Source organism: Ochlerotatus camptorhynchus, unplaced genomic scaffold, assembly GCF_037179485.1.
Source record: "Ochlerotatus camptorhynchus isolate MF236.1 unplaced genomic scaffold, CSIRO-AGI_Acam_v1.1 ptg000070l, whole genome shotgun sequence".
Lineage (NCBI taxonomy): Eukaryota > Metazoa > Arthropoda > Insecta > Diptera > Culicidae > Ochlerotatus > Ochlerotatus camptorhynchus.
The window spans coordinates 4,592,020-4,618,689 of record NW_027040560.1 but is presented as its reverse complement, the minus strand read 5'-3'; the positions used below and the strand labels follow the sequence as shown (position 1 = coordinate 4,618,689).

At 40.4% G+C, this 26,670-nt stretch overlaps 2 protein-coding genes across 2 annotated transcripts in view; one reads left to right on the top strand and one right to left on the bottom strand.

The window, feature by feature from the left end:
* The window catches only part of LOC135697445 (zinc finger protein 479-like), a 322,329-nt gene that overhangs the window by 107,765 nt on the left and 187,894 nt on the right, over positions 1-26,670 (top strand). The window lies entirely within an intron of this gene.
* Positions 6,267-26,670, bottom strand: part of Rab1 (RAS oncogene family member Rab1) — a 32,317-nt gene continuing 11,913 nt past the window's right edge. Inside the window, exons 2-6 of the mRNA XM_065217241.1 lie at positions 18,977-19,049; positions 18,858-18,905; positions 18,734-18,781; positions 7,244-7,471; positions 6,267-7,180 (exon numbers count right to left, since the gene is read on the bottom strand). Of these exons, the coding sequence (XP_065073313.1) occupies positions 6,986-7,180; positions 7,244-7,471; positions 18,734-18,781; positions 18,858-18,905; positions 18,977-19,049 (592 nt within the window). The 3' untranslated portion in view covers positions 6,267-6,985. The remainder of the gene's footprint in view (positions 7,181-7,243; positions 7,472-18,733; positions 18,782-18,857; positions 18,906-18,976; positions 19,050-26,670) is intronic.

The following is a 26,670-nucleotide window of genomic DNA, read 5'->3' as shown; positions in this document are numbered from 1 at the left end:
GTGGTTAAAAGTGACATTTCGAAAGTTATTTTCTATGTTCGAAAATCCCTGTGCTGTCGATCGACCGGTTTTCGAGCCACGGTTGTCAAAATTTAACTTCTTGTCTGTCAGAAATAACCATGCTCGGATAGCAGGGTTAATCGATAACTTTCCATCTGTCAAATTTTAACCAAAAGTTAAAATAATCTACCAAATGGTTCAGAGCCTTAGGCTGTGAACCATTTGCCGAGTTAAATTTAACTCGTGGTTAAAAGTGACATTTCGAAAGTTATTTTCTATGTTCGAAAATCCCTGTGCTGTCGCTCGACCGGTTTTCGAGCCACGGTTGTCAAAAATTAACTTCTTGTCTGTCAGAAATAACCATGCTCGGATAGCAGGGTTAATCGATAACTTTCCATCTGTCAAATTTTAACCAAAAGTTAAAATAATCCACCAAATGGTTCAGAGCCTTAGTGGCGGAATGGGTTTAGGGTGCGTCTTTAAGACCTTGGCAACTTTCCAGAATGGTCTGGAGCGGTCGTCCAGATTCTTAACAAGCCGCCCGAAACTTTCGTTCCGGAGTGAGACCATTCTGGAAGCAATCTCCTTGTTCAGATCGGCCATTTCACGTTTCCTCGCTTGATCTCCAGTCCTCTGAAACTGGCGTCTACGAACATTTCTCAGGCGAATTAAGAGTTGGGTGTGGGAATCAATAGCAATAAACTTACTCCTCACAGGAACTCGTCGGACGCACGTCTCGTCAGCCACGGTTATGGCTTGGTGGAGTCCCTCCAACGCTCGGTCGATGTCCTCCACGGTGTCAAGCGGCGGGTTGTCGATGATGTGCCTGTCTACCACGCGTCCAAACTGGGCCCAGTTTACGTGATGATAGTTCTTGCGCAGGCTTGAAGCAGGAGCCACGTTGCAGCCCAGCTCAGACACCACCGGTTGGTGGTCGGAGCTGAGTTCGTTCAAGGCTACCGGCTTGGACAAGCCGATATTTATCAGGAACAGGTCTAGCGTCGATGGGTTGCCCGCCGGTGAGATAAATGTTGGCTCATCCGAAAACCAAACGGAGTACAGCCCATGCTGTGAGTGGTCGAACAGCAGACGACCGTTCTGGTTCTGCCTGTAGTTAAGCCAGGCCTCATGGCGAGCGTTTAGATCTCCTTCTACTACGAAGCGGGAACCTGTACGGGAAACTCAAACTTATGGCTACTACGATCTCGACTACGATCGTTTTGCTCGTTCTTGACAGCACGTTTCTTCGGGACCTTCTGCTCTTAAGGGCCACCCACATTAGATCCGTTTGCGTTGCGTTGACTTAAATTTGACAGTTAAACAATAGATTTAGCTATCACTTTGCCGCAACGCATCCGATCCGGATCTAATGTGCGTGGGCCTTTAGAGTTACCTCTATGGTTAAACCACCGACAAACCGACATGCCACAGGAGCATTTCGTTTGTTCACAATTCGAATTGTCAAACGAGAGATTCTGTTTATGTGTGGATACCACTGAACTGTCATATAACTGAGGTTAACCCGGTTAACCCCGACGGTAGAGTCGGTGTATAATGAGCATAATGAGTCACGCCAAGAGAAAAGCAGTTGAACTCGCATCACGGTTTTCGATAGATTCCCTTTCTTTTGACTTGGCAACAAAGGACTTCTACGTCAACTTCAAATGACTTCTAGCGAGAAAAAAAAATCAGCGGCTGTAGTAAACAGTAATGTTTTCAAATTATCTCAACAAGAAATACTAGACATTATCATTACTGATCATTATCAAACGTATCCCATGACAATTTAATGCTCACTGCGTTTTTATCCATTCTATTTCTTCGATTATATTATATTTTATTGCAATACCTTTCGTGGATCTTTCATAGCATCGTAATGTTTGTTTACTTTGCAAGATAGGTAGCCGGCTTGACAGTTTAATAGGTAGACTTGGCTTCACTCTTGGCGTGACTCATAATACACCGACTCTACCCGACGGTACAAACCCTTATAAGAGAGGAGCGAACCTGGGACGGGACTTGAGAATCGGTTAGCGATTTCGAGCCAATTTTCTGTCAAATCCGAGCCTGTTTCTGATTGGTCGATTTGACAGTAGTAATCGTGGAATAAAAAGGATATTTTAAAAGGAATTCAGGCTCTTTGAAAAAGGATAGAGGGATCGCATCAATCTGGCTGGCAGTGATGCCGGAATCAATGTTGACGTCAATGGCGTTGCTATTTGTTTATATTTGCGAAAGGAGAGTTGAAAAATTGAGTGCACTGCGTGTTTTAAGCGATGGATATTGTTGTTTGTTTATGGTTATTTTTATTGTGTTGAGCAAAAATGATGTTCAAGCTGCTAGACTGCGGTAGAAACTCCGGATGAAATCCAAATTTAAAATAGAGAAATATTTTACATTCCTGGCACCATTGGTCAACTCCTTCAAACACCACGCACAACTTTCCGAAGGGCATTCTTCAAAAACATTAAGAAGAGTGAGAAGCTCGATTGTCATGTCCCGTCCCGGGAGCAAACTAGCTAGTTTTGGGCCAAACGAACTATCAAAACCAGAGCCAATCGAGCAGCTTGATAGCAATGGCAGTGTTGCTAGGAATCACCTAAGCACGGGTTGCCAAGGCAGCTTGTTTTGAATCCACTCCTCTCTTATACTAGATCCTCTCTACTCAAAACTACCCTCAGATTTCACTTTCCACACGGCGAATGAGAACGACTCAAATTTGATTTTAGTTCACTCATAATCGCCAAAAGTACAGGAACTCAGCGATGAGTAAAATTTGTCCCATGGTTTCCTGTGGAAAACCTAAAAAATCTGCCGGAAAATGAGGAAATTAACGAAAATTTTATTCAGTCTCGGAGTAGTACCAATAGACTGAGGGAATCCAATCTTTACTTTTCTCAAATTCGGGAATTTTTCCCTGGAAAATCCTGGGAAAACATGAGACAAATTTTACTCATCGCTGAGTTCCTGCACTTTTGGCGATTATGAGTGAACTAAACTCAAATTTGAGTCGTTCTCATTCGCCGTGCAAAAAAAGCATCCTGTGATCTGAATTCCCTTGAGATCCTTGGAAATTCCTACTAAATTATTTAATTAAAGTACATAAGCCTATACCAAGGCCCTTAATGTATTTGAAATCGGAGTTTTTGGAATTTATTCTATGTCCGTATTCTTGAATTTCTCCAAGTTTGATTTCATTGAGTCCGATATTTCAAAAAAAAATATAAAATCTCTAGAAATTATCCATGTTCCACAATCTTAAAAAACACAGTTCTAGCCTAAGAATGTATGTTGTTACTGAGGATAAATCCACTCCAGAATGAGTTCTTTCAAAGGGTGAGAGTAAGTTGGGTGTATTAAAGGGTGATACGGTCAAAATTTGGTCAATATCAACTTGACGTATTTCTTTCAATTTTGCATTTAAAAAACCTGAACACCCCTCATTTTGAAGGTGTGTGTGTGTAGAATGTTGCTCCTATTTTGATTTTGCAATTCACTCTTCAGTTGTCAAAATGCCGTCCAAGCAAGAAGAGCAGCGTATCAAAATTTTGCTCGCGTATCGCGAAAATCCGAGCTACTCGCACGCAAAGTTGGCAAAATCGCTAAAAGTTGCCAAATCAACCGTTACAAATGTAATTAAAGTGTTTGGGGAACGTTTGTCGACAGCCAGGAAGTCTGGATCGGGGGGACATCGAAAACCGGAAGCCGCTGAGACGTCAAAGAGAGTTGCCGGTAGTTTCAAGCGAAACCCTAACCCCTCTCTCCGAGATGCCGCAAATAAGCTGGGTGTATCGTCTACAACTGTGCATCGAGCCAAAAAACGAGCCGGACTATCGACTTACAAGAAGGTAGTGACTCCAAATCGCGATGATAAACAAAATACGACGGCCAAAGCGCGATCCCGGAGGCTGTACACGACGATGCTGACGAAGTTTGACTGCGTGGTAATGGACGACGAAACCTACATCAAAGCCGACTACAAGCAGCTTCCGGGACAGGAGTTTTATACGGCAAAAGGAAGGGGAAAGGTAGCAGATGTTTTCAAGCACATGAAACTGTCAAAGTTCGCAAAGAAATATCTGGTTTGGCAAGCCATCTGTACCTGTGGCTTGAAAAGCAGCATTTTCATAGCTTCCGGGACTGTCAACCAAGAAATTTACGTGAAAGAGTGTTTGAATAAACGTCTGCTGCCTTTCCTGAAGAAACACGGTTGTTCCGTACTGTTTTGGCCGGATTTGGCATCTTGCCATTACGGTAAAAAGGCCATGGAGTGGTACGCCGCCAACAACGTGCAGGTGGTTCCCAAGGACAAGAACCCTCCCAACACGCCAGAGCTCCGCCCAATTGAGAAATACTGGGCTACTCTCAAGCGGAACCTAAAGAAGACCAAAAAAAAACTGCTAAGGGCGAGCAGCAGTTCAAGGCAAACTGGCTTTCTGCGGCGAAGAAGGTGGACAAGGTGGCTGTACAAAATCTGATGGCAGGGGTCAAGCGTAAGGCCCGGCAATTCGGATTTGGAAAAGCGGAAGCCTAACTGAATATTTTTCCTGAATTTTATACTAATTGAACTTGAAAAAGAAATTTAATTTGATTTTTTAAATAAACGATTTCACCGATTTACACGCGTTTTCCCTTGACCAAATTTTGACCGTATCACCCTTTATGAAACATTTTAAAATTTCTGCCAAGGTTCTCTGGCGTAATTCAATATAGTATATTATTTTTTTAAATTTGCTGGATAAAGGAATTTGAAAATTCCCTGAGAATTCCAAGATTGATTATTGATTATTGATTAAAAAATTAATCTCTAAAAATCATGATTAGTGATTATGATTAATCATTATTCATTAATCAAGATAACGCTAACGCTCTGCTTGAGATAGCGTTACTGCACTGTGAATAGATATCGAGATGGCTAACTGATTCTGTATGAAATACAAAGCGTACATGGTGTGGATAGAGCCGCTGTGAGAGGCTTCCACGAAACACCTGCTAGATTGAAGTCAGCCAGAACAATTGCCTCAATGGGTTTCGATAAGTTAGTTCGTTCACGAACTCGGTCGGGTGCATTGTACACCGCACATAAATACAGAGTGTGATCACTCTGACGGCTTCCCAAGCTTGTTGCAGTACTACTCGTCGTTTTCTTCAACTGTCGTCTTCAAACTGCCACGAGGACACCACCTCCAATATGAGAAATAAACTGCAATGATAAGTCAGGCAGTAGATTAATAGTTATGTTTTCCTAGTCGACTGTTAAACTAGTTGCATTAGAACGCCGATTATTTCATCGAATGATTTCAGATATATTTTACGGGAAACTTATGCGCAAAGAATTAAACCAATTATCAATTTTAAAGTTTTTTTTTATTTACGATTTCTCTGCTGTAACTTTACGGGTTCCGTCTATTGGTTGTTGTTGTTGTTGTTGGGTTTACACTTTCACATTTCAAAAGAATGTTCACTGAATGCCTCAATAGTAACTAAATCAATAAGTAGTAGAATTTTTTATTTCAGTTCCCTTTCTAAGATAAGAATCAGCAATCAATACAAAATATATGTTTTAAGGGTTCAAGTAGAAAGAGTCTCGCGCAGCTGTAGCCCTCTAGTGCCGATGTTTATCATTAAGGATATTGCTTCTGTTGAGGAAGGTAAAACACAAAAAAAAATACCATGTGACTTTCCGGAGTAAAACTGATAACCATTTTCCTACCAGATGAAGCAAACTTTAATGAACGAATAAATACATCCAATATATATATTTTTTATATATTTATATTGTTTCTCGTTTAGCTTTCGCCTAACTAAAATATTAGACACAAAGAAAGGGGGTTAGGTTTCCTTCTCTCTTGATAATACAAAAAAAAAATCTACTTGATAAGACCCGAAAACTGCTTCCACGTCTTTCTTCGTCTGTGTTTCTCTCATCTTTTGCTTAGATAGATTTCACAGTAGAGTTACTTCTCACAGACAAAAAGCTAATGTAGTTTTTCATTTTGTTTTTAATTGTATTAAAAAGTTGATAAAGAGGACGAAACTAATTCGCTATTACTAGTGGAATAACGAGATTTTTTTTTCAACTCGTGCATTGCTTCTCACCTTTGCACAACAACAAAATCTGTACGAATTCATGCGTGTTTAGTACCAATCTACTAGTGAGCCATGCGATAGATACCTAATTCGAAAGATGGGCGGGTGAATGTAGTGGTGAGCGCCGGGAAAGGAGCAGATCGAGCACAAGCTTTCTTTCCTCGGAAAAGAACAACTTTGTTTCGCTTCGCAATTATCTTTTTTTTTTGGCCAAAAAATTATATTTGCTAATTTATTTAAACTTTACCATCACTTGTTTATGTCTGTGTGTTTGTCTCTATTGTTTATTGTATGTCTTCAAAGCGTTTCGACCGTCCATTTCTCGGCTCGAACGTTACAAATATTCGCTCTTATTTTTTTTTGGAATCCTCCGTTCATTGTATCCTCCCTTCTCTTGGTTGGTTCTTTCTAGTAAAAGTATTTCCTCTAATGAATAATTATTTTCTTATACTAGCGTTTTTTTTCTCATTATTTCCCTTCGCAAAGTCCCTCTGTGGGCGTCCACGTGTCTAAATAGATCTTGGGTTAAATCATACACTAAACTGGTTATCCCTCTTTGTTAATCTGCTGTTTCTGTAGTATCTCGAACTTGATTGCAAGAATTCTGTGACACAATTTCCTTGCCTTGTCTGATGGAGGAAAAAAACGTCCGACCGTGCTGTTGTGGCTCTGTTGTGTTGTGATCATTTAATGAAGAATCGGATAATGGTAGTAATAAGTTGTAGTATTTCAATAAGAGTACTAGTAATAGTAGTGCACATTAGTTTTAGTTCATCAGAAGAAGCAGACAAAAGCCTATTGTTCTTGTTGTTGTTGTTGTTATCTTTACGCCTTCTCCTCTCTTTTTTGGGGGGAAATATACAAGAGAAACTGAGAACAACAAAAGTAAAACTGTTCAGCAACAGCCGGACTTTGACTCGACGCTGCGGCTCTTGTCGATCTTGACGGCACTGGGCGCCTCGGCTGCGCTCGACGGTGGTCCGACGCGATTCTTGATCTCCGCTGCCATCGTCATGAATGCCTGCTCCACGTTGGTTGCGTTCTTGGCGGACGTCTCCAGGAATGGAATGCCGAGTTGGTTGGCGTATTCCTGCGGGTTTTAGAAAGGGTCAAGTTAGGCGATTCCGGATGACTGGTTGGTGATCACACATACCATAGCAGTAGTCGTGTCGACTACCTTCTTTGTCTGCAGATCACACTTGTTGCCGACCAGCAGCTTGTTGACGTTCTCACAGGCATAGCGTTCGATTTCCTCCAGCCACGTTTTCACGTTGTTGAACGATTCCTGGTCGGTGCAGTCGTACACCACGATGATACCGTGCGCACCTCGGTAGTACGACGACGTTATCGTACGGAAGCGCTCCTGACCGGCGGTATCCCACTGTAGCCGAAGGAGGAAGAGAGAAGGGAGAGCAAGAAAAATCGTTTAGTAAAGTTGAAATTCGATTTCACACACTTATTATGAGAATAATTTAATTTTCCCAACTCTGACAGCAAGTTGAATACTACGAGGGATTGACGAACAAATGCTTACTTTGCAGACAGTAGTGAATAGAGCAGTTGGAGGCCAAATAGCAAAAAAAAAAATGAATTTTTGATTCGACCTTCTTCGATTTTCACAATGGTGATGAAGAAGCCCAGAAATGGCTGAACAAAAGTTCGATTTACACGAAACTTTGCATAATTGTTTGTTATGGACAATCATTCACATTTTTGCTAAAATTCGGCCATTTCCGATCTTTTATATTTGACGTATGACTACGTCTGTGATTTCTATATTTTTTGACGTAGGATTACGTCTTTCGGCAACATATTGGGGGTGCAATTCCAAAAAAACCAAAATCGACCGCGGCATGAAAATAGGTCAGGTTTTGACCACATATACCTCTGTCAATAGCAGATGAATTTTAATTCTAAACAAGCCAAAGAATTGGGAATTTATCTACCAATTTGCTAAATTGAACACTTTATTAATTTTCAATAGGTCACTATTGAAAAATACACAAATGTCCAACTGTTGCAATGGTGATCAAAATTATCACCGATTACCTGCAAACAGCGCATTCCCTAACACAGATTTAAAAATCGAATTCGATCCTGCCTCACTAAACGGTGCTCATTTAATCACCGTGTGTGGTGGTGTCCGGTCGTCAACGTCAGCAGCAGCAGCAGCATTGATTAGCGTGTGGCGTACCCCACGAAGGCAGCCTGCAAGCAGTGAGCTGCAGAGCGCAGAGCCCACATGAGCACCCATAGAAGGAGCAAGAAGCCGCTGGATCGAAATCAGTTTCCTCGTGAGTAGCTGTGGGTCATATATGAAAAGCGTGTCAGCCTTGCTCCAAACAATTAACAGCTCGCCAACCACACCCCAATAGCTCAGCATTACTCAACCATCACGACTAAACGGTCCTTTTCAGTATCACCACAAATTTGTTAAAGAGTATGTTTTGGATATTGTAAAGGTTATCAATCGGATGTTAGTTCCCGCAAGCAGCTAACTATCAAAGCTCAACCTGGTCTATAGAAGGTGTGGAATTGTAGGCCTGAATGTATTGGTGCATTCGTTTTTCACTCGGTTTTCATTTCGATTCGCACTTTTCGTTTACTCAGTCACCCTTGTAGTGGCGTCATAATGTTTGTTTCGATCGGCATAGGAAATTAATATGGATTATAGAATTTGTGTATGTTACCAAAATTTTTGAATGGTCTGCCACTAAATGTTGAGATAATTAATTGATTATTGAATATCACACTGTGTATACAATGAAAAAGCAGCCTGTATGTGAGTTCCATATAACATACAGCTCGCCAGCCTTATCCGTGTTGAACACCCTAATAGATCAGCATTACTCAACCATCGCGAGAAAACGGTCCTTTTCAGGACCATCATAAATTTGGTAAAGAGTATTTTTTACGTAGGATTACGTCTTTCGGCAACATATTGGGGGTCCAATTTCAGAAAATCAAATTCGACCGCATTACGAAAAGAGGTCAGGTGTTGATTACATACACATAACTCTGTCAATAGCATATGGATTTTAATTCTAAACAAGCCAAACGATTGGAAATTTATCTGGCAAATTGCTACAATGAACGCTTTATTAATTTTCAATAAGTCACTATTGAAAAATACACAATGTCCACCTGTTGCAATGGTGATAAAAATTATCACCGATTACCTGCAAACAGCGCATTCCCTAACACAGATTTAAAAATCGAATTCGATCCTGCTTCACTAAAGAGCAACCGTAACGGTACGCTGCTAAACTCATTTTAGCAGCCCTCATCATAGCGCAGCTACCGTATCGGGGGCTGCCATACGCGTAACTGAAATAGCAGTCGGCTTCTCGGTGAGAAGCGCGTTACCAAATTTAGCAGCGCGGGAGGAAGGTTGCTATTCGTAGAAATGTCAAAATGCTCACTACCGGTACGGACTACGGCGAGTAAATTGATAACCGCGATAGCAGCGACCGGTGTGGAGAAGAGTGACTAAACTAAAATGAGAGCGCTGTGCGCTGTTAAAATAGTCGCACAAATGACAACGACCGTTAAGCTGGGTTTAGATAGGGCAAGTCAATTGATCAAGTCAGTTGAATTCAACTGACTTGTACGCGAATTGAACGTGTAAACCATGCCATTCAACTGACTTGATCAACTCACTTGAATTGAAAAAAAGTTGAACCAGGCTCAACTTTTCAAGCCAATTGAATTCAACTGAGTTGATCAATTGACTTGCCTTGTCTAAACCCAGCTTTACGGTTGCTCTAAACGGTGCTCATTTAATCACCGTGTGTGGTGGTGTCCGGTCGACGGTGTCCGCAGCAGCAGCATCAGTAGCAGCAGTGCTTTCGGCGTGTCGCGTTGAACATCGTTATCCAGTACACCACGAAAGGCATCCTGAAAGCAGCGAGCATCCATAGAAGGAAGAAGAAGCCGCACCGCGATCGAAATCAGTTTCCTCGTGAGAAGCTGTGGCTCATCAATGCCTAGTGCGTCAACCTTGCTCCAAACAATTAACATATCGCCAGCCTCATCTGTGTTGAACACCCTAATATCTCAGCATTACTCAACCATCACGACTAAACGGTCCTTTTCAGGACCACCACAAAATTGTTAAAGAGTATTATTTGGACATTTGTCAAGGTCATCAGTTCCCGCAACCAGTCTATAGAAGGTGTGGAATTGTAGGCCTGATTGTATTGGTGAGATTAATCATATCGTCCGGCCATTTTCCAGAGACGGAGCTGTTCCGCTACCAAATTTGTGAGAAAATTAACTCTCACGAGCTCAATCTCTCAATTGCCATGTTTTTTATGCCACCCAATTTGTGATTTCCTTTCATAGATTACAAAATAGAGTAGGGTAGAGAACTATTTCGGTCTAATCGCCGATTTTGGGCCTTTCGAGCAGAAAACTTCAAATAAATCCATGATTTCAGAGTTAACAAGTCAATTAGGCGTGTGGTACGATAATTTAGTTAATAAGCTACCGAATAAAGTCAATGAAAACGCGTGATATGAAGATTTGCACCCATTATTCCCAAAAACAAAAGAAGCGCTCCGACCGAATCAATTTTTATCTTCATCAGATAGGCCGAAGTGAATTCATTGGCGTTTCAATGCGTAAGGCCGAGTTTAGAATCCGTAGGCCGAGTTTGGCGTCAAGAAGCAGTGTTAGACTTATAACAATATCTAAACAATTTGTTTCTCTATATCAAATTTTACGGTACGTACATAAAGGTAAATAAATTTGGAAGCCATCAGTAATAATAACATTCCGTTTGGTGCTAAAATGCGCTAGATTAAGAAAGACTAAGTGCGGGTTGTGCTTAATAAGCCAGAAATGGGGTAGTGAACCCTACTACAGTACAAAACATGTCTGGTACCGCATTTAGATTAACATTCTAAGTCCCTCCTTTTTTACATATTCTGCTCAAACGCTACTTTATGCCCCGCCCCATTCATACAATTCGGAAGGAAATCCTAAGAGGGGTGAGCTATTTTGAGTGCAGAATGTGTAAAGAAGGAGGGACTTCAGTTGTTAATCTAAATGCATATATAGAGGTACCAGACATGTTTTGCACTGCACTGTCCTCTGTGAACAGTTATTGGAAAACATATTATGTGTAGTTTCCGATCGATGCCACCGCCAACAACAGCAGTGACATGAAAGCAGAAGCTTGACAAAATGATTAATCCGTTTTTCCCTCAGCTTTCATTCCGCTTTGCACGATTCGTTTTTTACTCAATCAACCTTGTAGTGACGTCAAAATGTTTGTTTCGATCGGCGCTTACATAGGAAATTTAATATGGATTATAGAATTTTTTGTAGGGGAATTAGCTCCATTGTTTTCCTATGGATCTAAGATGGGGCCCATCGCTTAAAATCTGCTATTTATCAATTTTATCCAGATGAACGCGTCATTGGGATGGTACTAATGGATATTTTTGGTTGCTTTTGAAAATTTAGTTGATTGCTGAATTTATGTATGAGCCAAAATTAGGGGCATAATGTCGAGGTAATTAATTGATTATTGAATTAGCACTCTATATACCATGAGAAAAGCAGCCTGTTTGTGAGTTTTTGCCTGTTTTCAAGTAAGGAGTCGTCATAAAAAAAAAACAATTCGTCAGCTGGTATTTCCCGGCGACTTTAAAAATAAATACAATGAAACAAAATCATCATGCAGAACTAGGATTTGTTTCACTTCATAGTTCACAAAATTGCTTTCGAGTGTTATGACATCGTCTCCCGCAAAGTTTAAATTTTGACATAGGATTACGTCTCTCGGCAACATATTGGGGATGCAATTAAAAAAAACAAAATCGACCATGTTACCAAAAGTGGTCAGGTTTTGACCACTTATAACTCTGTCAATAGCGGATGGATTTTAATACTAAATAAGCCAATCGATTGGTAATTTTCCTTCAAAGCTCATCATAGTAAAAATTATCACCGATTGCTTGCGAAAAGCGATTTCCCTAACACAGATTTCAAAGTTGAATTCCATCCGGTCACACCAAACGGTGTTTATTCAATCACCGCGTGTTGAGTGGTGGTGTTCTCCAGTACACAACGAAAGGCTGCCTGCAAGCAGCTAGCTATCAAGGCTCAACCGCTGATCGGATTCAGTTGCTCGTCTTGATTCTGTGCTTGATGTGTTTTCCCTAATACAGGGCTGGTAGTGATCAATGCTGTCAAAAATAGTGATTTTAGTGACCATGTTGAAGAAATAAGTGACCAAATAGTGACTAAAAAGTAACCTAAGGGAAGAAAATTAGTCGTTCTGATGGCATACCAAATAAATGTTTTATGTTTTAGACTTATTCAATTAGAATCTCATAAACACTTAAATATGTACGATAGGAACCTTTAGAGGGAAAGATTCAATAGAAAGTTTATGACTAAACCTCCAGGTGGCTACTACTTGGAAAAACCTGAAAAATGGGAATTAGCACGGAATTTTATTTCTACAGAAAATACCTGGAAGTATCAGAGAATCTCATCATTACTCAGGAAATTTAATATTTTTTTTACTGAGGATACACACATTTGAAATCGGAGCATAAGTCCTCTTAATTTTTTGGTGAATACTTAGGGGGTGAAGGGGATGCTAAAAGGAGGATTACAGTTAACTCCAGGAGATCTTCAAAGATATTCGAAAAAAAAATTCCTGAAGAGATTGCCAAACAAATTAAGGTGAGAAATCTAAGGAATTTTTTAGGAGAAATGAAAAAGTAGAATTCCAAGGAGAGTGAGATGAAAAAAGAAATCTGAAATGAATTCAATGAAAATTCTGAGAATCTTTCCATAGGATTTCTTACTGAGGAGAATTTCAAGGCAATTCCTAGGAAAATTAAAAGAAAATTGGATTCGGAGGGTAGTTGCGAGAAGTAACCTGATTATATTCTTGTGATGTTTCTTAAGGCCCACGCACATTAGATCCGGATCGGACGCGTTGCGGCAAAGTGACAGCTAAATCTATTGTCTAACTGTCAAATTTACGTCAACGCAACGCAAACGGATCTAATGTGCGTGGCCCTTTAGAGAATCCAGAGAAGCGTTCCAAGTGAATTTTTGAAATAATTCTATAAGAGTTTCGGGAGAATACAAAGCGCATGCTGAGAAGAACTCCAAGTGAATTTCCATGAGAAATCCCCGTTGAATATGGAATGGACTATTATGAGGTCTTCAGAATAACTTGAAAGTTCCCAAAATATTCCTGAAGGTAGTGAAACTACCTTGAAGTTCTTTTGTAGTTTGAGAAACTAGCCTGATGCTCGCAATATTTCTCATCATTGTTTTTAACTTCTCTAAAAAAATTCAGACTTCCTAAAGTTTCCATAATTTGCTTAACGATCATGAATCTTCTCTAAAGTTTTAACAATTCACTGAACTTCTCAAACCTTTTTTTAAAATGTATGTAATTTCGCTGCTCTGGAATATCTTTAATATATCTGGAATATCTGTTGAAAGTTTGAAGTTTTTTTGGTGAGTTTTTTTTAGCGAGATCAATCTTTCTTGAGGTTTTTTTCTCCTTTGGTTTGTTTTGCAGTTTGCAGTTCTCATGAATCTTGTTGTACTACCCTGAATTTAATTGAACGGTTCTAAAAATGTTGATGCTTCTGTGAACTTCTGGGCTTCTGTGAAAACCTCAATAATTTTCTTAACGTCTCTTAAGTTCTCTGAAAATCTGGGAACTTCTTGAAATTTTCCGCTAATTTAGTGAAACTAATGGAACTGAACTCCCCTGAAATTCCCCTTGATTTAGTGGCTTTACTAAACTAATTTGAAATGCTCCCGAAATGTCCATATAAGGTCCTGAAGTTCTCGGATCTTCCCTTAAGTTCCATAGACTTTTATGAAGTTCTCCAAATGTTTCTGAAGATCTATGTACTTTGTGAAGTTTTCGAAGTTGTTCTGAAATTTCAGGAACTTCTTTAAGCTCCCACAACGAAATAATTAATATAGTTCTATGATTTTCACTGAAGTTCACTAGAGTTTCCTGATGTTTTCAAAACTGCCCAAAATATTTCTCAATTTCCTTAAAATTATCTAGACTGCCCTGAATATCTTAGTATGTTTTAAAAGAACCCACAATTTTACTGGAATTGATTTAATTGCCTTTAAGTTATGCAGTTTTCCTTAAGTTTTATAAAGTTTATGAACGCACACGGAACTTTGCCTTAAATAACTAATTTTCCCTGGAAAGTTCAACCCTGAAGTTTTCTTTGCTTACCTTAATTTCTCTAAATTGATCAGGTGAATTTCCTGATACATATTTATAATTCCCAGAATTTTCTAAACTTTTCAGATCAATCATAAAATTCTCGGAATATCCCCTAATTCCAAAGAACTCCTTTGCAAATTTGCTTAAGTTAATGGGATTTTTGTAAAGTTATCTGATCGTCCTCGAAGTACTCGGAACTTCACTGAATATAACGAAAAAATCTAAAAATATTTAAATTTCTTAGAAGTTCTCTGGAATTTCTTGAAAAAATCGGTGCTTGCTAAAAGTTCTCGCATTTTTTTTTTAATTAATGGAACTTCGTGGATGCTCTCTAGTCAATTTTAGAGCTTGCTATTTCCATGATATAACACCCTTGAAATACTCTCACATTATTACTCTTTAAATAGTTCGTTTTCAACATAAACTTTCAGAACCCATTGAGGTCACCTCTGTACCGTTAGTTCTGACAAGGGGGTCGCTAAATATTAGTTTATTGTTGAATATGCAAAACTGCTTCTGGCGGCTCAATTTGGCCTACGGGTTTTCTTGGGCCTATTAGCCATTGAAATGCCTAGGCCTATTTTGCGCGGCGTGTGAGGTGAGGTGACAGTGAAGTGATGGTGAAGTGACAATTGTCACCTAGTGTGAGGTGACTCTCCATTTGATTTGCATGGAGACAGTGGCGTCGCCTTAACCACAATCTACCTGTGCACCAACTCTCAAAACATAAGCAATTATCAAAATATTGCTTGCAATGGCTAGATATCAAGTTAACTAAAAGGTAAAGTGTATTTTTCAACCGATTCGAGTATGAACATGGCATTAAATCTGTTTTTGAAAGTTGGTGCACAGGTAAAAAGTGAGGTTACGCGATGCCACTGCATGGAGAGTCACATCACCCGAGGTGACAATAATTGTCACTTCACTGTCACCTCACCTCACACGCCGCGCAGAATAGGCCTGGCCATTTGGGTTCTCTTTGGCCTATCGAACGGAAAGAAAAGTGAATTTGCGTGCGCCTTTTGTAAACTTCAAGTGTGCCTTTTGTTTTCGAGATAATTTTTGCGTTCTTCAACACTTAAGGTTACGCAGATTTGATCCGGATCGGACGGGTTGCGGAAAAGTGACAGCTAAATCTGTTGTCTAACTGTCAAATTTAAGTCAACGCAACGCAAACGGATGGGAGACCCTTTAGTCTTGTAGTTGACTAGAACCATCGTTCTAAATGTTTGTTTGACATGTTTTGTGCTCGGTAGGCCGGGAATAGGCGATTAAGCCAAAGTAGATTTTTCCCCTATATTACTCTTCGGGAAAGTTACGTCATATTTTTTGACCATTTTTTTTATGTTAGTGAAATTAGAGCGTGGTGAAATGAAAATACAATTTTTTTTTTAACTATTTCAGATAGACCAATGCAATGTTTGGAAAGTTGTAGAACAATTAATTTGAAGCAACTTTACTGAAGACATCAAATTTCTATCTCATATGGTTCATGAGTTATGTTTTTTTTAAAGAATCACGTAGTTCTCGCGTGAAGAAAGGGATGGACGAAAGCTACCTATATTGACGTAGGACTACGTCTTTCAGGAAGATGGGGGTACAATTTATGAAAAGCGAAAAATGAAATTATGAAAGATTTTGAACGTTAATAACTTAGCTGCCCCTGGACCAATTTCAATTATTTTATCACCAATCGACCAGAAACATTTCTACGCATCGATAACAATGCTATTCACGGTTGATTTTCAAATTGAAACTATTGAAAAAGTGGTAAATGTCAAGCATTGTCCAAAAGCTTCTAAATAACTAACAAATCCACCAATTACGTACATGCATGTGCTGCTTCCCCAACACAGTCATCAGAGAATGGTTCCTAGATGAAACAAGTCAAAGTGACATTTGCCTCCGATCTTCGGGCGTGTACGAATAGGGAGGATACAATTGCGGAACATTTTGTTGCCAATTCAGAACCACACGCCAAAATGCTGTTTTTTTCCTTGGATTTGTTTTACATGCACCAATGCTACTCACACCCATGCTTGGCATACACAGTTTTGGTCACGGACTGCTCATTTGCTAATAACTTTGCACACAGTTAACGGAGCATCGTTCTTTTTAAAGCAGTAGATAGAATAGAGTGTTAGCTTATTATAGATATGTAAAATAAAGTAGATTTTAATGCTAGTAGTAAACTGTATTTGTTTTTACGTTGTAAAAATGAGGTAAGCAATATTCACTACACATCTCGGAATTTAAGTGTTAAATTTATTAGTGATGATTTAAATGTTAAGCTTTACCAAATCTTCGCATATCTATAGCCTAATCTGTCAATTACTTAAAAGAAAAACTAAGTTTCAACATCTGAGTGAAAAGTTATTACCAAATGAGCAGTTGGTGTGTACAACTGTGCATGCCCACACCTGGACCCTACCTATCGACCCATCAACTCATGAACCGGGAACCCCGAAGGAAGGCGTGATCAGAGAAGTTATGCCACAAAACTTCCCGGCAGCGTTGACTGGGATTGAACCCAGGCCTGAAAAGGGCCGTTTTGTTACATTGGTGATAAGTTTTAACCTCCGAAACCGTACATAATGCGTCCCTGTCGCTTCAGAGCGTAGACGACATCCATGGCCGTGACGGTTTTGCGCTTGGCGTGTACACAACCAGGTCTGCCGGTACCATATTTTCTCGCTTCCCATTGGCTATATTATATAGCCAATGGGAGGCGAGAAAATATGGTACCGGCAGAGCTGATTGTCTATATAAGAGGTTGCTATCTACGCTTTAGGCTTAGTTTCGATTCTCCCAATCAACGACAAACAAGCATCAAGTAAGCAAAGGGAAGCAAAGGCTTATAAAAGGAGGCGCCAAGCGTCATCGGAAGGTTCTGCGTGAAAACATCCAGGGTGTTCCCAAGCCTGCTATCCGTCGTTTGGCTCGACGTGGTTGTGTCAAGCGTCTCCGGTCTGATCTTCGAGGAAACCCGAGATGTGCTGAAGGTGTTCCTAGAAAATATGCGTGATGCCGTCACTGACTCCTAGTGGCCGTCACTGAACACGCTAAGCGCAAAACTGTCACGGCCATGGATGTCGTCTACGCTCTGAAGCGACAGGGACGCACTCTGTACGGTTTCGGAGGTTACAACTTATCACCAACGTAAGATTTGAGAATGATTTTCCGAACACTCAGAGTAACCCATGATTCACCCATTCAATTTGTCACTAAGTACATCAAAATGATATAAAAATCAAATAATTTGTGAGGAAAATAAATTATGTTCTATCTTATCGGTGGGTTAATTTTTTTTCCGTTTCACTTTCATTAACTGAGAAACCCTCATCGTATGCATTCTCCTGCTGCGCGACATCTTCGAAAACGTCCGAACCGTAGAACATTTCGTAGTCCTACGTCAACAATGCGGTTGCGTCTTGTACACCACCCTCCAACTTTTTTCACGTAACTCTGACGTGAATTATTTTTCGAGTGTAACATAGAATATTTGGAACATTCTGCGACCAAAGTTTGAGATTTCACAGTTTTAATTTAAATATATACACAGTAGGAATATTAATAGTTTCGAAAATGTAGGGACTTTTTTGAGATGTATGTTTTAAAGAAATATACAAAATCATGGGACTTAAAAATATAAGCATGAAAGTGGTCTCATTTTTAACCAGAGATGATGGATTTTAATTCTGAATACGCAAATCGATAGGAAATTTTTCTACGAATCTGCTTAAATGAACACTTCGACAGTGAGCATGCATAAGGGCGTAAACACGATGATCGATTCTCTTCGTCGATTTTCTCTTTGCATTGCTACTGCTAAGCGAAACTATTTTCTAGAATTTGTTCAATGCAGAGTTGTAACAGGTTGTATTGGCTATCAAAAGCAACAGCAAACGCATCGAGAAACGTTAATTCTAGCGAGTTATTAACTAAAGAGAGAATCGATTATCGTGTTTACGCCCTTATGCATGCTCACTGTCGAAGTGTTCATTTAAGCAGATTCGTAGAACAATTTTTAATAGGTCACTATTGACAATTAATTAATTAATTTAGCTTTATTTAGGAGGCTCTCTATTGACAATTGCACAAATGGCCAACTGTTGCAATGTGGATCAAAATTATCACACAGCGCTTTCCTTGCCCTAAAACAGATTACAAAATCGAATCCGATCCTGTCTCCCTGAACGGTGCTTATTCAATCACCACAAACTAAAACATAGAATTCAGCAACTCGATTGAACTAAGTGTTTGAAATTTTCCTGATAATTCAAGGTTTTTCCCGGTAATCACCACCATCACATTTCTTGAGCAACTCTGAACATTTCGTCTGTACCTCGTTGAGGAAATGCCACAAAAATTCATCCGCCGATGATTATCTATAAAGAGACCTTAAATACTCACAATTTGCAATTTGATTGTTTTGCCATCCAGATCAATGGTTCTAATTTTCTGTAAAACAAAGACACCGAATTAGTCTCGCTGTTGCGCATGAAAATGACACTTTGAGCTTTGCAACCATACTTACAAAATCTACACCGATTGTGCTGATATAGCTTTCCGTGTATGTATCGTCCTGTAATGGCAAAACAAAGAAGACATATAATTGACTATCGATTTACTCCGCTAATCTAGATCAACACTCACGGCAAATCTCAACAGAAGGCAAGACTTTCCAACTCCCGAGTCGCCTATCAGCAGCAGTTTGAACAGGTAGTCGCTGAAAAAAAAAGAACAAGAAAAATGCGTTCTCATAAAAGTTGATCGAGGCTTGCTTATCTCTATACAGCACGGTTAGTCCCAGTGATTAGTAGTCGAACGCAATTGTTAGGAAATTCATTTACTAAGGAACCCGAAAGTTTGCTGCCTAGAGACGAACCCCAAAAAAAAAGCGACGACAAGTGAGCGAGCGAGCGCCTGAATCACCAAAACAAACGAACAATGAAAATGGAAAGGAAAATTGCACCCCCTGCGTCGTGGCCTGCCAGCATCTTCTCGCATTTCCCCTGTCTGTCTTGCTTTCTTTACTTTGTACAGTTTCAAGTTTCTTCAACCCTCCCCAGCATATGCCGCGTCGTTGTTGTTTGGTCTGTTTTCCTATTTTTTGTTGTTGTTGTTGTTGTTTTCCACTTCGTAGCTAAGTTCCTTTGTAAATAGCGCAATCTCGCTGTCGTCTCTGCGTTGAATTGCAATGGTGACCGCCCGCCCGCCCGTGTTGGATGCAATGATATTGAATTGGCGACTTGTGCGTTGTTTGCTTTCAGCGATCGTTAAATAGAGAGCTGATGCACTCTCGCTCGCTCGCTGTCGCTGCTAGCTGGCCTGACGCACAATGATGACGATGACGACGACGACGACAATGGAGCTGAGTTTAGATATCAGCATAAAGAGGTTAGGTGGATATGCAAAAATAGATTATGCCGGACTGGAGGTGTGCTGTGAGGCTTGTTAGTGGGTGGATTAAATGCGATAATCGAAAGGTCTCAGGATACTTTATTACTTTACGCTATTTATAAAGCCTTTAGTTGACTGGCCGTTTCTGAAACTGTAGCGATTTTGTCACAACGGTTAGAACTAAGAAACATATCGATTCTACAGTGTACACAACAGTCTACAGTGGGTTGAGCAAGCAGAACGAATTCTGGTAGACAGCGAACAGAACAAAGGAAAGCCAATAAAGTCGAGAAATGGATCGATAGGATAACTCGAAAAAGTATTTTGCGTAAAGTTATAAAGTTCTAGTAGTCAAACTATAGCAAAAAGGGAGGCTGTTCAACGAAGATCTAAATTCTAGAATCTGTGGCTTGAAGGCAAATTTAGTTAATATCTAGAACTAGTCCAGTAGACACTACAGGACATCAGGCTCCAGGTCCAGGTCCAGGAAGGCTCAAGAGGAAATGCACAATCTTCTCTATGCCCCATGGACTCATTTCGATAATTCATTGAACGTGTTCTTGAAGATGTTCGTGTTATGGATACATAAAATCCACCTTACCCTTTATATTCAAACACTCTATACCCAAACAAACGTGACATGAAAGCTGCTAACAGATGCATATCATCACCGATAGTAGCAATTAACTGCTGTAACCTTATCACCCGCCTCCAAGCACGTAATCGTGTCGTAGCGTTCAATCAGTTGCGGACTGCGACTGCAAGAATCTCAGTGTATGGTTGGCTTATATTAGGTACCTAGTTAGTTGCAAAACGATTTCTTCGCAACAATTGCATGCCAATTAACCTTTTCAACCAGCAGTGCATCCATCCTTCTTTTGTCGTGATTTGTTTGAAATCGGAAACAATCGAAAGTCTATTTTAGCAGCATTTCGATCAACCAAGACTAGTATAAAGGGTGTCCCACATCAAATTGCATCACGGAAAAAAACGCTGTAGAAAATTACCTAGTTGACCGATCCTTTTTAACCCATTAGTACGCTTTTGGCATATTTATTTCATTCAAGTTCAATACCATAACCGTACACTCGCACCTCTTCGACAGTGCGCAACATCTGGCTGCAGCTTCTTCTGTACAGAAACCCACTGTTTCTTCATGTTTGACCTCCTTGGGATGCTTCCGTAGTGCCTGCTTCATAATAGCCCAGTATTTTTCGATGGGCCTTAGTTCCGGTGCGTTGGGGGGGGGGAGGGCATTATGTGCTTGGGTACGAAAGTGACCCCGTTGGCTTTGCACCACTAGCTAGATCCGGCCAGAAGGTCGTAGGGCCCTCGTGTTGCTTCAACAGAGGAAGCAGACGCTTCTGTAGACACTCCTTAAGGGAGATCTCCCCGTTTACAGTCACGAACGGCGCACTCCGTTTGCCACATGAGCAGATCGCTTGCCAAATCATGTATTTCTTGGCAAACTTTGAAAGTTTCTGCTTCCTTACTTCCTCCGGAACATCAAACTTGTGCTGGGCGGTGAAGAACAGTAGCCCCGGAAGCTGCCGGAAGTCCGCTTTGGCGTAAGTCTCATCATCCATGATGAGACAATGAGGCTTCGTCAGCATCTGGATGTACAGTTTCCGAGCCCGTGACTTTCCCACCGTATTTAGCCGTTCGCCACGATTTGGAACCTTCTGCACTTTGTACGTATGCAGTCCCTCTCGTTCCTTGGCTCACTGAACGAAAGACTTGGACGGATTCAACTTTTTGGCCACATCCCTGACCGAAGCATTGGGATTCCGCTTAAACGCTTTCACGACACGCTTGTGATCCTGATCACTAATAGAACATCCATTCTGACCGCAGTTCTCCTTCCGTTCGATGCTCAGAGTTTCGTAGTAACGTTTAATAACACGACTTACCGTTGACTGCACGATTCCGAGTTTGTTTTCCAATGTCCCGATGAGAGAGTAGAGGATTTTTCAGGTGCTTGTGAAAAATTCGCGACGTTGCTTTTCGGGTGATGCCATTTTTTCCAACTTTCGAAAAACTAACAGCGATAACAACACAGTGTAAACAATACACTCTAAACTACTTCTACTCAAATACTTTTCTACAGCGTTTTTTCCGTGATGCAATTTGATGTGGGACACCGGCGGTTATTAATGCGATAAAAAATCACTAATGCAACTAGGAATATGAGTAGGACATCCTAACGTTTGAGGAGGTTACAACCAATCTGACCGACCTTCATTTGTGAGTGCCAAAAACTTCTAGGACTTGATATAGGCCTCTAAAATCGGCCATCTTGAAAAAAGGCAGATGATGCTGATTTACACTTGCATACATCCATAATGCGTATGACTGGACTAATCAAGCTATTTCAATCAAACTCTAACCCTTTGGGGCACACTGGAAATGACCTCGGAATTTTTGAATGTTTTATACTCTTTCAGCAGGTATATAAAAAAAATAGTATGTAAGGATAAATCAATCAGTTTTAATTTGCTAAAATGGCTTGCCTACCGACTCCGGAGATTGTATTTAATCAAGAAGACTGGCAACTCTTCCATTTTCTCATACGAACGCTATGAGACAGGTACAATTGCGTCATCTGTCGCTCAAAGGTAAATGCTTCGAACAAATTAGATAGCAAATATTACATCCTCAGAAGAAGGGTTTGTGTATTTGCTAATTTTTCTATGCGTTGTTTCCACCTTCACTCAAGCGTAGCGTTATTGTATCTGTCGCTTGGATTCTGGCAAAGTTACCAGTCTTCTTGATTTGTTGTCTTCGATTTAATCCTAATTAGAATGGAATAGCATTTAATGAAATCTGATCAATTTGAGTTCCAGGTTGAGAGAACTTAACGTAATATTACGAGAATCAAACATCTATTCAGAGGAACTAGAGAACAAATATAAAACAAGCAATACACAACACAAACAAATGAACCAATCCATTTGTTTATGTTTATTTCATTCGTTGATGGGAAACCAAAAATGAAGTTCATATTCGTGCAAATTTTAAATAACAGCATAGGAAGTTTGGCCATTTGGCATCATATACGATTTAATTTGAATCAACCAATTCAAGTTGACAAGGTTAAATCGAATATATCAAATCATATTAACGATAAAATGTAATGTAAAGCACTCTTATATGGCGATTTGAATTGAACTGAATCTGTAGAATGGTCATAAGACGCCTGATTATCGGGGATTATATAATATTATTGAATTCGCTTTTACATGACTCAAACTGCTTTTTACGGTATGCCCCAAGTAACCACCTCTGTAGATTCACGAAACGGTTCACTGTTTGAACATACTAAGTGATTTGAATTCGAATCATTTCAAAAGATCATCTTGCTGGCAAATACTATGCAGTAGATCTTGCCATTTTGACGCAACAATCATTAGGTGTCCGGCCATTAAGCTGAACGCCATTAGGCGATTCAGATTGGTACTGTAAGAACTTTACACGGTAAGAAAAAAAGTACCCAAAAGTAAGTTCTTTTCGCTCATCTTGGCTCTATAGTGCAGGAACTCAAAAGTAGGTAAAGCGAGTCAAAGTAGTTTTCATTTACTTGTGTGCAATTCGGATGGAATTTTCCACTCGCTTTATACCCAAAGTAAGTTAGTTGTACCCAAAAGTAGGTAAATATGATTATACTCAACATTGTGTTCCCACACTTTACTACCCCTGTTGGGTTTACCCGTTTTTGACAAATTAGAAGGAGAAAAGGGAACAAACTAGTCAAAAGTAGGTAAAAGTGAACTAGTCGTTGGGTACTTTTTTCTTACCGTGTAGCACTCTAGATAGAGCAAGTGTGAAGTTTGAAAGAGCGGAAGCAATCTTTTGCCACGCTAATAGAGGTGTCCGTATCAAAGAACATGTTACTGATGTGACCTATACTTGAACCCAGACCCACTTCACACTTACTCTATCTAGATTACTGTACAGCTTTGATTTCCGTTCTTACTCCTAATAAATTGAATATATTAATTGCCGATCGATCAGTACCAACCCAAATCGCCTAGTATTAGATCACACGGCACAAACCGATAAACGTAATGATCATCATTAAAGGGTGATACGGTCAAAATTTGGTCAAGGGAAAACGCGTGTAAATCGGTGAAATCGTTTATTTAAAAAATCAAATTAAATTTCTTTTTCAAGTTCAATTAGTATAAAATTCAGGAAAAATATTCAGTTAGGCTTCCGCTTTTCCAAATCCGAATTGCCGGGCCTTACGCTTGACCCCTGCCATCAGATTTTGTACAGCCACCTTGTCCACCTTCTTCGCCGCAGAAAGCCAGTTTGCCTTGAACTGCTGCTCGCCCTTAGCAGTTTTTTTGGTCTTCTTTAGGTTCCGCTTGACAATAGCCCAGTATTTCTCAATTGGGCGGAGCTCTGGCGTGTTGGGAGGGTTCTTGTCCTTGGGAACCACCTGCACGTTGTTGGCGGCGTACCACTCCATGGCCTTTTTACCGTAATGGCAAGATGCCAAATCCGGCCAAAACAGTACGGAACAACCGTGTTTCTTCAGGAAAGGCAGCAGACGTTTATTCAAACACTCTTTCACGTAAATTTCTTGGTTGACAGTCCCGGAAGCTATGAAAATGCTGCTTTTCTGCTACCTTTCCCCTTCCTTTTGCCGTATAAAACTCCTGTCCCGGAAGCTGCTTGTAGTCGGCTTTGACGTAGGTTTCGTCGTCCATTACCACGCAGTCAAACTTCGTCAGCATCGTCGTGTACAGCCTCCGGGATCGCGCTTTGGCCGTCGTATTTTGTTTATCATCGCGATTTGGAGTCACTACCTTCTTGTAAGTCGATAGTCCGGCTCGTTTTTTGGCTCGATGCACGGTTGTAGACGATACACCCAGCTTATTTGCGGCATCTCGGAGAGAGAGGTTAGGGTTTCGCTTGAAACTACCGGCAACTTTCTTTGTCGTCTCAGCGGCTTCCGGTTTTCGATTTCCCCCCGATCCAGACTTCCTGGCTGTCGACAAACGTTCCCCAAACACTTTAATTACATTTGTAACAGTTGATTTGGCAACTTTTAGCGATTTTGCCAACTTTGCGTGCGAGTAGCTCGGATTTTCGCGATGCGCGAGCAAAATTTTGATACGCTGCTCTTCTTGCTTGGACGGCATTTTGACAACTGAAGAGTGAATTCCAAAATCAAAATAGGAGCAACATTCTACACACACACACCTTCAAAATGAGGGGTGTTCAGGTTTTTTAAATGCAAAATTGAAAGAAATACGTCAAGTTGATATTGACCATATTTTGACCGTGGAGTGGTACGCCGCCAACAACGTGCAGGTGGTTCCCAAGGACAAGAACCCTCCCAACACGCCAGAGCTCCGCCCAATTGAGAAATACTGGGCTATTGTCAAGCGGAACCTAAAGAAGACCAAAAAAACTGCTAAGGGCGAGCAGCAGTTCAAGGCAAACTGGCTTTCTGCGGCGAAGAAGGTGGACAAGGTGGCTGTACAAAATCTGATGGCAGGGGTCAAGCGTAAGGCCCGACAATTCGGATTTGGAAAAGCGGAAGCCTAACTGAATATTTTTCCTGAATTTTATACTAATTGAACTTGAAAAAGAAATTTAATTTGATTTTTTAAATAAACGATTTCACCGATTTACACGCGTTTTCCCTTGACCAAATTTTGACCGTATCACCCTTTAGATATTCAAATTAAAAATGAACCCCGTTAATATCGAGGGGGGCGACACATCTAAATCTCAATTTTAGATGCTCAAAAAATCTTACACTAGCGAATCTATCTTCGAAAAATCGTCTTGCATCGCGCATCATCTTTTTGCAGGAAATCTTCAGAATCGTCATCAATCTTCTTTATATCTACTCAGCGTGCGAGCAGCTAGCGACAGCACAACACAATCTTTTCTGCAGCGTAGATAGAGTCGCCCCCCTCGGTTAATATGCACAAAGGTTCGTACAGATTGACGGGGGTCTACGGTATTACCAACAATCAATACGAAACTAACGATTTTAAATTGGCTCACCACTTTAGTAGCCTATTGGTCCCAAGCAAACGATTAACGTACCCTATTCTAGTTGAAATTCTATTACTACACTATGTTTGTTTTGATTCGCTATGAAAGTTTGACAGATTGTGGCATACGGAATGCACATGTAGCCAAATCCCACCTAGTAACAAACATAAAGTCATACAACCGGCACCATGCCGCGTCAAACTAATTAATACCATGTCTTCGAAATGCTTATGCAACAAATGTAAATGAGTGCATAGAGCAGTTCGAAGACCCACAGCAGTTTTCAATAAATTACGACAGGACACAAAAGGTGTCCTACTCATATTACATTTCCAGAACAACGCACTCGAAGTGTCGTTGTCAAGCGCACTCGGTGCTAATAGCCTTCTCCGTAGTTTCTCTCTTTCTCTTTACTCGCTCTCCCTTTACATCGATCACTGATTGGTGATCGAGTAAATAACATATACATAATCGACTCCAAGTTCCTCCAGTAGGAATTTGTAAAAATGAAGCAATAAACAACCACTTCCATTTCAGAACTCAAGTAGTCAAGAGTGTCTCGTGATTCTATGAAGATATCACAATCTTGACAGAAAGAACGTTTCAAGATAACATCAGGGGTGTGTGGATTCATGCAGAACATGCAGGGGTGAGTGAAATAGCTTGGGACTGCTTGGGACCGTTGTTCTGGTACTGAGTGAGCCAAAAATAATAAAGATTTTCTTCGGGACCCAGTGGTCTTAGAGTTACCTCTATGGTATTACGTTTTGCAGTATCAGTTGATCTACTTTTTAAATGTGAGATTTCTAGGTTTTTTGATTGCACTACCATCCCATACTGACACAAATTCTAGGACACTCTTCCCTTAAAAGTGGACGTCATATTTGAATCGGGTACTGCTTGTTACCCACAGCATCGTTCATAAATTTTCG